At 32.1% G+C, this 11,838-nt stretch overlaps 2 protein-coding genes across 4 annotated transcripts; both read left to right on the forward strand.

Moving 5' to 3' along the window:
* The first annotated feature begins 2,060 nt into the window (after positions 1 to 2,060).
* LOC149895743 (uncharacterized) lies at positions 2,061 to 6,044 on the forward strand. The gene is made up of 8 exons (XM_090118436.1): positions 2,061 to 2,352; positions 2,546 to 4,213; positions 4,288 to 4,404; positions 5,019 to 5,114; positions 5,213 to 5,248; positions 5,340 to 5,420; positions 5,685 to 5,796; positions 5,961 to 6,044. The coding sequence occupies exons 1-8, from the start codon at positions 2,061 to 2,063 to the stop codon at positions 5,995 to 5,997; spliced, it is 2,439 nt and encodes an 812-aa protein (XP_089974562.1). The 3' UTR covers positions 5,998 to 6,044.
* Positions 6,045 to 7,530: 1,486 nt separating this feature from the next.
* Vsp37A (Vacuolar protein sorting 37A) lies at positions 7,531 to 9,730 on the forward strand. 3 transcript variants are annotated; one of them, XM_090118535.1, is made up of 5 exons: positions 7,531 to 7,578; positions 7,665 to 7,759; positions 7,919 to 8,403; positions 8,831 to 9,137; positions 9,221 to 9,730. In XM_090118535.1, exons 3-5 carry the CDS (start codon positions 7,930 to 7,932, stop codon positions 9,343 to 9,345), a joined length of 906 nt encoding a protein of 301 aa, XP_089974661.1. In that variant the 5' UTR covers positions 7,531 to 7,578; positions 7,665 to 7,759; positions 7,919 to 7,929; the 3' UTR covers positions 9,346 to 9,730. The 3 variants fall into 3 exon arrangements, with proteins under 3 accessions (XP_089974661.1, XP_089974662.1, XP_089974659.1); XM_090118536.1 differs by lacking the exon at positions 7,665 to 7,759; XM_090118533.1 differs by having other exon boundaries at positions 7,537 to 7,759.
* Positions 9,731 to 11,838: the final 2,108 nt, after the last annotated feature.

Here is an 11,838-nt window from a genome sequence, read left to right on the forward strand (position 1 = left end):
GAAAATTAAGCTCTCCATGTGATTAGAGCTTTTTTGTGAAAATTTAGCTTTCCGTGCGATTAGAGCCTTTAATGAAAATTAAGCTCTCCATACGATTATATGCGGTTATCAATTCGGCCGGTATATTTTTTTTTTACGTATGTACACCGATTACTCCGAGGTTTCTGAACCGATTTACGTGATTCTTTTTTTGTTCGATGCGGGATGGTGTCGAATTGGGCCCATAATTTTTTTTTTTCGGATAGGCCCAGTAGTTTTTATTTTATGAGCATTTTTGTCTGTACTCGATGACTAAATTGATATGTAGCAAGTAACTTTGATTCACTTCCCGGTAACCGATTGAGCTGAAATTTTGTATACGTATGTAAATTTGATAGCGATGAAACATTATCATGACATGAAGCTGATTTGATGATGGAATCGGAAGGTGGCCATAGGAACTCAGTAATATATTGACTCAACTTTATCGAGTTTGGGCTCGTTTGATTCGTGTTGAAAAATACACTAAAAAGTATTAAATAAAAACAACTGCGTTAAAAACAACCGACTTCAAAAACGGAAAAGTAAGAAATAAAAAAGATTTGATATTATTAACTACTACATAATATTATTGTTCATATTTCGCAATAAAAAGTGGCCTATGTCCTTTCTCGGGTATCAAAATATCTCTATACCAAATTTCATGCAAATTGGTTCAGTAGTTAAGGCGTGATTGAGTAACAGACAGACAGACAGAGTTACTTTCGCATTTATAATATTAGTATGGATTTTCATCATTTAAATCCCAATACTATCAATACATATTATAACTACATGGACTAGGTAATACCACAGATATTATTAGAAAAATATAATACTTTACTAGTAATACTATGGTATCTAAGTTGAGATTATTGATTTCTAATACAACCAATACAATAGGAGGTATTTTGCTATGGACTAAAAACAAAATAATATATTTTTAACGTGGCTTAGTTATTTTTCTATAGCCGGCTACTCACGTATATGCAGGGGCAATATTGGAACAATCTCGGTTGCTCGGCGATCCAGAGCAATTTCAGTTGTTCTATAAATTGCCCCTGCTTGCCTATACACGTAATGGTGATACGGAGCCAATTGGGTGCAATTCCAATATTGCCCCTGCCGCAGGTACGTGAGGAGCCGGTCTTAAGCTAACTTATAAAGCACGAATTTTTAGTTCAGGGACCATTATTATTAAACATTGTCAATCGAATAGCGGAAATAGTATTCTTATCATACCAAAAAGATCAAATAAACATAAAACATCGATACATTTAGCTGTTATTGTAAAAAACAATCAAAATCAATCGTGACGCTCAAAACAGTATGAATGAAATGCAATTAAACATTGTAAACAATGTAGTGATGTTGGATATTTTATCGATAATAATTTACGACTTTGAAGCAGTCGGAATACTAAGCTTTTAACGTGCAACTTCTTTAGGCACGTTGGGAGTAAAATTTCATGGTCGCGTCATGGCAATACCGTCACGTCATGAAGTAAGACGACGATTTTGGTATCTATGAATCTTGTCAAAGAAGTTTCGCTTTTGACATGTGTGCTCGGTCGGCACACGCGCTCATATTTTTAAAATATAATAATATTTAAACTATAATTTCAATATCAGGGGATTTAATCAGTGTGACTTATTTTTCAATACATAGAAATAATACGAACATAAATAGAAAGTAATTTTTATTGTGAAATAATTATAAGTACTTCATAAAATCAGGCTTTTCTTTACCTACCAGACAATTTTCTTAATCGTAGAACTATTTTATGAATATAAGATATTATAATTATTTACAATAGAATAGTCAGTAAATGTAGTAAATGTCAGAAACGCTTTCTATACGATAAATGAAAACACGTCAGATCTATTAACAGAAAATTTCATCGATATCGACATTACGCACACACCTCTAAACTTTTTATTTACAAATAAACTTACAACTCTGATTACTATCAAAACTGAAACAAAATTCCATGCATTATTAACAGCACATTCACCGAACGAGGTTTAAAGAAATAACTAGTGATGTTTTGTTTATCGATAATTTTAAATTTATGCGGTTTAATATCGACTTCGTTTTTGGAAGTTGAGTCGAATTTTATGAAGCCGAAATTGGAACGAAATAATATCCTCAATAAAGGCTTATGGGTCAGGAATAAAATTCCGAAGCCTAGTGCCAATTCTTTTATATTTAGAGCGAATTCATTAGACGCTGATAACATGCTTCAGAGTAATTATGATTTGTTTAATGATAATTTTATGCAAAACGGGCCTGTTCTATCAAGCTATGTTGAGAGAAATAAACGATCTGCGTACAGTGAGTATTTCTTTTTATCATTTCTATTAAGTAGGTAGGTGTGTTGTTTGATACGTTAAAAGTTTTAAGTCAGATCGATACATTTTTATGCAATCTTTTAATGCTGCTTTCTTTCATTTCAAAGATAAATATCCTATGGTACCTACTATTAACTAATCGCTTTTTTAAATACTTATTTCCCATGCAATTTTAGATAAGAAACAAAAAAGACGTAGAGACAATGTTAAAAAATGCAACGACGCAAAATGTGCGAAAGATCACACCGAAGAAGGCATTCATAAACCTGATGTGATAATAAATAAACTAAAACCCTCCGTTTTTAATGACTATCCATATGACGTATCTGATATATTGAATAGCGAACATAAATATGACGATAATAATGAAATAAACCAAGATTTAAATAAAATGGATATAAACGAAGTGTTGAAAACAAGGTCTGATGGTCTAAAACAAAAGAAACTAGATAACCAGGAACTAACAACTATATTGTCAAATACAACGAACCATACTTCGATTAATGCTAAAAGAAGCATGTCAGAAACAAAAGATTACGAAACGAGGCTAATTAAAAAACTTGAATTCGTCGAACCAATTAATAAAACAGACAATGATATAAATAAATTAGATCGTAGTGTATTTGACAGAGAAAAGGACGTTGTTTGGCATCAAACAGCGCCTATTGATGTTAATGTTTATAAAGTAATGCCAAAAACGGACGATTCGATACGATATAAGCCCATATCTGAGAGAGGTTTGATCAAGGTTCTATCCATGCTAACAAAAACGTTCAAGAAAATTATGAAACAACATAATGATATTAAGGACATACACAAACAACTCCGCTCTATGAACGAAGACTTTATGAAAAACGTAAATGCTTTGAATAAACAATTTACTGATTTCGATGCAAAATACTCAGAAATTCTAAAAGTCAATACTGAGTTAAAGAAAATGGAAGAGAAACTTAAATCAAAAGAACAATATTTCAATGAAAAGGAAAAAGAGTTTTCAAAGAATTTAATTGATTTCGAAAACCAGCAAAGGAAGTTCTTAGCACAACAGAAACAATTTTACAGTGTACAAAAGTTGATGCTTGAACAGAATGAAAAAATAAACCTAAAACAGAACATTATCGCTAAAACACAGAGTGAAATTTCTCATAGGCAGAACAATTTTGCACGCATTTTGAAGAAAGCTAAGCAGATATATTCTAATATGAAAGTCCCACAGGGAGTCACATTGAATTCAGGTATTAAACCAAAAATTTTCAAACCGAAACAAGAATCAAATGAATCACCTACTTCAACTGTAAGACCTACCGCCAAACCAGTTAAAATTAATTTATTAAACATACCCGAAGACACACCAATACAAAACTATGATAGACTAATATTAGACGAAAAAGATTATCAAAATATCGATGAGTTAATATACAAATATTACTTTAACAATACATTCATTGATGATATTATGCGAACCAAAATATTAGCTAGCTTTGGAAATTCCGAAAAGCGAAACGCATTGATTAAAAAGAATAAACGAAATGAAGCCACAGATAAAAAAACAACAATTCTTTTGCCTGTTAACAAAAATGAAATGAACAAAGATTTAAAAAATCTGCAAAGAGAGAGACGATGGATCAAACATTCTAAGAAAATTTTGAAGAGAAAATTATCAACAACCACTACAATTAAACCTGATCTAAAAAACAAAGAAATTAAAGGAAAAATGGACGCTTTGAAGCCAAATCCTTTTATTGTTATGGCAACTAGCTTTTGCAATGAATTAGGACACAATTCAAATACGCAAATTTTAAGTTGGTGCATCGAAAAAGCTTTACGTAGACTTCAAATTATGGGTAAATATTTTTCTGATAACTAATTGGAAATAACTCATTCAACCATATTTTTAATAAAGAATAACTATTTTCAGATACACAATTTTTAAATCAAATGAAAACATCTACAGTTGCAAATAAATCTAAAGATGTCATGAAAAAGCTAATAAAAAATGAAGTTGCACAACCAACGACTCCGTCAATAAAAATTGGTAAGACTTATTATGTTACTAGCTTTCCGCCCGCGGCTTCGCCCGCGCAGTCAAAGAAAAATCCGCATAGTTCCCGTCCCCGTGGGATATCCGGGATAAAACCTATCCTATGTCCCAGGGTAAAAAGTAGCCTATGTCCTTTCTCGGGTATCAAAATATCTCTATACCAAATTTCACTCAAATTGGTTAAGTAGTTAAGGCGTGATTGAGTAACAGACAGACAGACAGAGTTACTTTCGCATTTATAATTTTAGTATGGATTGGTGAAAATTTTGCTTTGTAAGTACAAAGTCCAGTATCTATAGGTATTGCTTTAGGACTTCTTCGCGGGCTTCTACTATTCAAATGTTATTTCTTTTTATAAGTATAACTAGTGGTCTGCCCAGGCTTCGCCCGTGGTACATATTTAGTATCCTATGTCCTTCTCCTGGCTCTAAACTACCTCCCTGCCAATTTTCAGCTAAATCGGTTCAGCCGTTCTTGAGTTATAAGTGGAGTAACTAACACGACTTTCTTTTATATATTTTATAAGATATTATTTCAAATAGATATGCATAATTTCTTTAAATTTATAGTAATAAACAACTTTATAGAGACAGTTGATAAAATTACAGATTTGCAAACACATACTCCTATAGAAGAGACATCAAAACCACAAACTCCGAAAACGGTTATAACTGAAAATTCAAATATTGTCATGTTCTTTCCCGGTAAGAAACAATACAGCTATGTTTATAACATAAATGATTAACTAGTAGATATTTTTAATTAAATAAATTGTAATATTATAATACAACATTTTTTACAGATAATGAAGAATTGGAGTCTAATTTGAAACAATACGGTAATTTTTTTTTTGGGTTTTTATGAGTTATAAAATACATACATACTATATAATGAATTTCATGATAGAAAAATATTGTGTTTTATTACAGAATTGATACCCGACAACGAAGGAACTGTGTACTTTGATCGAAGTTTGCATTCAAGTGACATCGCAAAACTTACTAATTTTGGTACGTTTATTAGTTAGTTATTTATTACCTATTCTAATTAAATGTATATTAAAGTTTAACTCCATAAAGAATTATTTCTTCAACTTTCTTTTACTGATTTCAAGAGCGATTTATTCATCCCGTTGTGTTGTCCCGTGACCACGCTCCCTGTAAAGTATTCGAAACGTCGCGTCAGCATAAATAAAAAAAAAAAACATTGCCTTTAAAATCTCAAAAATAATTTAAATGTTTCCACCCTGTATACATTTTTTATTTTTATAATAGGCGACAGCGAAGGCTTTTCAGACATAATGCCAGGTCTAGACAGTAACTCCAGAGTAGAAGTGGACCCAAGGGCCTTTGATTTCCAAGCAAGAAGACGAGCTAATGTACAGAGGTATAGCTTGGACATTTTTTTCCTTTTTATAGCAATAAGAAAAGCGTTTACAATCGTAATCGAGTGTCGATTTGCCTTTTTCTTCATCTGTGTCTATAAAATATTCACATTTTAACAATTATTTAAGGAGCAAAATCAAGTTAAAGGTCAATTTTATTTTTCAGGATCAACGAAAGAATTATGAAAATGGTTAGAAGATAATTTAATTTTTGATATACCTAAGTTTTTTAACTGTACAAATTACAATAATATAGTTTTATTCCAATTGCAATATAATATAGGAAATAAATTACTTCGTTCTGTGAAAAAAATGTTATATTGGAATGGTAAGATAGTAGTAGAAAGTAGTAATGAATTCTTACCTACATTTAATATTAAGTATGTAATGAAAGGAGAACAATGTGATTAAATAGTAAATAAATTAATAAAATGTGCTAATAAGATTTTTGTTTTATTTAATCCTATTAATGAAATAATGTGTGAAATTGTGGTGTTATAATAATTAGAAGACTTGTTTGCTCTAATTGCTAACCGATTTAAGATGAAAACAAGAAACAACAACATCTATGTCTACTTAATTTCAATCTATCGGTAGGCAAAGTATTTTTTTTTTAATAAAATAAACAGCTTAAATTGTTTCGTGGAACAAATTCAAAATCAAATTACATTTATTCGCAAGAATGTAGTTACAAAAAAAGGTGTTATTACAATGTTAAGGCGCTAATACATTCTACCCACTATCTGGGTGTGCAAATATTTAAATGGAAATACGTTAAATTACACTACACTAATTCTTCACGTCACAATAGTTAAATTAGTGTCAATAATTCTTCCTTGTCACAGATTCCGCAATGTGTGTACTGTGTACCTACAATATGGTAAAAGTCGCGCCTTGCGTGGTATTTTTTTATGGGGAATAATAAAACGAGCGACTGAAAATAAAGTGAGCGACTGATTATGAGATACTGATTTAATAACTTGAGCGGTATGAATTTGAGTAATCGACAAATAAACTAAACAAGCAACGAATATTGGTTGATAATAAAATACAGATTGAGTGTACTAAAGGAGGGTTGTGATTAATCCATTTGATATATTAGAATTCTAACTGTGTGATTACATTACTATATGAGCGACTAAATGACTAGTTGAGCGAATAGATTTCTAAGTGAGCGACTAAATTACGCTCATCTAGAGCGACTAAAAACACTAGAATAAATTGTTCAAATAGATAATTGATAAGACTTTCAAAAACAAATTGAACTGATAGTACCTACTCTGTCCATTATAGTATTTTTCAAAGTGATTTTTCTATTCGAAATACCTCGATTAAGATAAAATGCCACTCAGTATAAATAAATCATATGCCAAATAATGAAAATAATACAAGACGAAGACGTAATTTTGTCACTCAAACGATTAATATTAGGTCGCTCAAATATTATGAAGCTGTTCATTTTGTATTTTATGTAACGCAAATTAATGTTTGTTAGTAGCTGATCTATTAATTTTTCATCGCTCGCAGTCAGTCGCTCACTTAGTAATTCTGTTACCCCAATTAATTATTTTTGATATCTAAAACTTTAATTTACAGTCACTCGTTTATATACTAGGTACCCTTTTTTTATATTATTAGCGCTAGCAGCCCAATTTCTTGTGTCTATGATCGACTGTCACTCACATGTCAACTGTCATTTTTGACTTCGAGGTTCGAGTCAAATTTGCACAAAATTAAAAATACCTATTGATTTGTTGTGGTGTTTCAAAATAAGAAAATTATTGGTATGTAATTTGATGGTTTCGTATTTATTTGATTGCAATTTAATGCTAAGTATTATGGAGAGTTACGTATGATTTGTAAATTCCAGTATTTAGATACCTAGTCAAGTAAACCTTCATGCTAATTATTCATGAAATTTTTACATTGAATTGTGAATTGTAATCGAAAAATAAAAGAAAGAAGGTAAGGATATAACTTTATTAGCATTACATAAATCATATCATCAATTATTATATAAGTATTGATGAACATTAATTATTAAAGACGTACGAACTTATTGTTCCTAGTGAATACATTTTTTTTACTAAGAAAAGTTTATGTAATCGTTTATTATTCTTCCAGTCATACCAACCATGTTACCACGAACGTATTACACCGATCACGACATCAGAAAGCGACAAATCGACACGTTAAAAATATTCAATGCTAACGTCGCAGAAATCAAGGAATTTAGCGAGTACAAAGTTGAATTCACAGCAAACAACAGGAACATGGTGTTAAATATCGTGCTGCCACCTGAATTCCCAAATGAGAAGCCAGCTATATTCATAAACCCTGTTTTTCCCCATCCATGGTTAGCCGATAATTCTAACCAGGTTATAGGTGCTCCAGGGCTGCTAAATTACACATTACACTCTGATTTGGGGCGTGTAGTGCAAGCTATTATAAGGGAATTCCAAAGATCGGCGCCAAGTCTAGCTAGCGAGGATAAATCGACAGACACAAGCCCGCAGTCTCATATAAGTGTGAATTCAATGATGTTTCCGGAGCTTAGTGAACTAACGATAGAAGAGTTGCAGGAGATACTGGAAAATCCAGATTTGCAGGTAAATTATTTATAGTTAAAGATGTGCGCGCACGTAGCGACGCAACTCCCCATACAAATTGATGGGAGAGACAAAAAAGTTGCGGAGACAAAGTTGCTCGTGCGCGCTAGCTCAAAGAGAAAAATAACGCAATTTATGATCATGCACAATAAGCATTTTAAATTAAAGTAGGTATAAGTAAGATGTTAACTTTAGTCTCATAATTTTGCTTATTGTATTCAAACATTATAGTAATTTGTCTTTCACTCAATTCTGTAAAGTATTTTGAATGTAAATTGTTTTAATTTTAATTATTGCATTCTAAATAACTCATTGAATAACATGCAATGCATTGTAATTAAATAATTATAATAATAATTTAATTATTAATATTGTAATGCATTGGGTAAACTTTAAATTAATTACCTTATCACAAAACCACTTCCAGGACAAACTACTAGAAAACAATCCACAATTAACAGAAATCGACTTAGAAACGGAAGAACTGATGAACAGCATAGAGGAAATAGCGCAAGACAACCTCGCCAAACAACAAATGTTAGACGAGATGAAGTCCAAAGTACTAGATCGGATATCCACCATCGTCCAACTGAAGATGAACTACGAGGAACTAAATAGAAAGTATCAAAAGATGTCGGAGATGTACCATCCTCATAAAATAAGGGATTGCTTGAAGAATGCAGCAATGCAAGCTGATGAAGACGCGGAGGCGATCGCTGAACAGTTTTTGTTAGGTAAGTAATTTAATGCAATGGAATAAGTATTGAGTAATTAAGAATTTTATTTAAAACACATACATTTTATTTTATTTTTTCAGGTACAATATCAGTAGAGACGTTTATCCTAAAGTTTGCGGAAAAACGGGCTCTCGGTCAAGCAAGACGCGCCCGTGAAGAGAGGTTGGCGCATCAACTAGCGCAATTGGATAAAGCTACCACATAAAATGCGTGTTTTTTTTTCTTTTCTTAGTGCCTCGAGAAGCTAGAATTCAAAGTAAGAAGTGTTTCATACATTTTAACCTGCCTTTCTGGTTGCGACTTATGATGTTTAACTAGTAGACTAGATAATAAATGAACTGATTGAATCTACTAAATTGAAAGATTGAATGATGAAACACAACACATAAAACCGTATCCAAATTGGTTAAGCAGTTTCTCAGATTTGGGTGAATAAACAACAGTAACAATGTGATTGTAAATGTACCGAATTATAATCTCTGATGCAATATCTATATGCAGTTTTAAAAGTTCATATTTTATTAAAATGGACTATAATAATACAGAGTGTAATCGTTAAGTGGGATAAATAATGGGAGTGTTTCATAATTCATATTACATTTTTGGGTATTTCTCGTTTTATTTTTAAAAAGTTATTATTGTCATTTTACTCATTAAGTATAGTACTTTCAATATCAGTTTAAAGTTTTTTGATATCTGTAATAGTTACGGAATAATCTCACACACTTATCGATTACACCCGGTATACAATTTTACTCATACACATATAAGGGCCAAAGTATAGCAGGCAATATGTACTAGTATAAAGTTAGGACTCCTAAAAATCCATACTAATATTATAAATGCGAAAGTAACTCAGTCTGTCTGTCTGTTACTCAATCACGCCTAAACTACTGAACCAATTTTCATGAAATTTGGTATGGAGATATTTTGATACCCGAGAAAGGACATAGGCTACTTTTTATCCCGGTAAAATGACGCGATCCCGGAAATCCCACGGGAACGGGAACTATGCGGGTTTTTCTTTGACTGCGCGGGCGAAGCCGCGGGCGGAAACCTAGTGATGATATAGATCATTCTGTTACATAAGTTGCCACATTTTATAAAATGAAGTCCTCAAATTATCATCTATATCCATATGATTAGAAGGTAATTATAAAGTACTTATAAATTATTGGAAAAGTATGAAATAAGGGCCTTTTATACAGTCAGAAATAAATAACATTCCAATACCTCTTTATAATACATTAAGATTTTAGATGTTACATTGTATTTTGTGTGTTTGTCTCCTGGTGCTAAGACTAGTTTTATATGCGAAAGTTTGTATGTCTGTATGTTTGTTACCCTTTCACGCAAAATCTGCTGATCCCATCTGTATGAAATTTGGTAGACAGATAGCTTATTGTCTAGATTAGCATAAAAGCTACCTGAGATATTTTTAAAGAACTTGCGTCTTTCGCCTTTCGAAATCTTTAAAAATTTCCCATTTAAAAAGCATTTGAATGCTATAAAACTAAATATCAAATAACGGCTACATTTTAAACCAGTACCTACCTACCTTGCGAGTGAAGCCGTGGGCTGCAGCTAGTAAATAATATTGTAATTTAGCACCAGGCTACATATGTAAAAAAATATTTATTCTAGTTATAAGTCCCACATTAATAAGGGAAATGTTGCAATAATTACATACCTTTGTAAATTGATATTTAATGGTTTCATTAATAAAATAATGTTCCCTAAAACGGTGTTGTTTTTTCATATAGGTATATTAAGAAGAGCTGGAACGTCAACACATTTACACATTGCACATGTTAGGCCGGGAGATACTGACACAAAATTTCGGGTCATTTGTAACAGGATGGCGGTCTAGAGGGGTCTTAGTACGCAATGACAAAAAGAAAAATGATGGTCAGAACGCTGGTACCGGCGGACTAGTCGCGTGGGCGTTAGTCACACTCGTCGGATAAATAGCGAAAGTCCACCGATTTGTAACACAAAAATTTTAGAATTTACCGATAGCCCTTAAAAAAGGTGTAGGCGGTAGTGTCATGCCATACAGTTACGATGTGACTTACAGTCCGCCATACCGACGTGAATGCGTTGATTTAAAAAAAACAATTCAACCATTTGTACCGGGCTCACTTTTGCACAGGTAACCATCGTCGTGCAGCCATTTACTAAAATCGCCATGCCATACTTTTCGGACGATTCCAAATGGTCGCCATACCGCGGAAAATCTGCAAATTTTTGAATTTTTTTTTTCTCGCCAAACGATTTGTACCACCCTACATTTTTTTTTCAACAACTCCTGAATGATTATAAATAGAAGTGTGATAATGCCATACCTGTGGGAGGTGGCGAATGTGTATAAGATTTTTTTCTTATTGTAAGATTTTATTCGTAGTTTGAACGATTTGTAGCAGTATGGCACTAATTTTTCCCTCTATTAAAAGTATGGCAAATATAATAATGGTCACGTTGCATCATATACTTTCCAAAAATGCCGTACTGGTACAAATCGCCAATTCTTTTCATTTTTTTTTACGTCTTGGCTTTTAAGTCTTACAATCATCCGCCCCATGTTTGCAATCTGCGATATTTTTTTCTAGGTAGAATTGTATACAAACAAACAGAATATAATGATCCCATACTGTAAAAAATTATTTTACGTATTGTACAGTCGTATTTTTGAAACGTG

Source organism: Colias eurytheme, chromosome 30 (assembly GCF_061535395.1).
Source record: "Colias eurytheme isolate Ceu_HAF_F1 chromosome 30, ilColEury1 Martin Lab GWU primary, whole genome shotgun sequence".
In the NCBI taxonomy this organism is placed as follows: domain Eukaryota; kingdom Metazoa; phylum Arthropoda; class Insecta; order Lepidoptera; family Pieridae; genus Colias; species Colias eurytheme.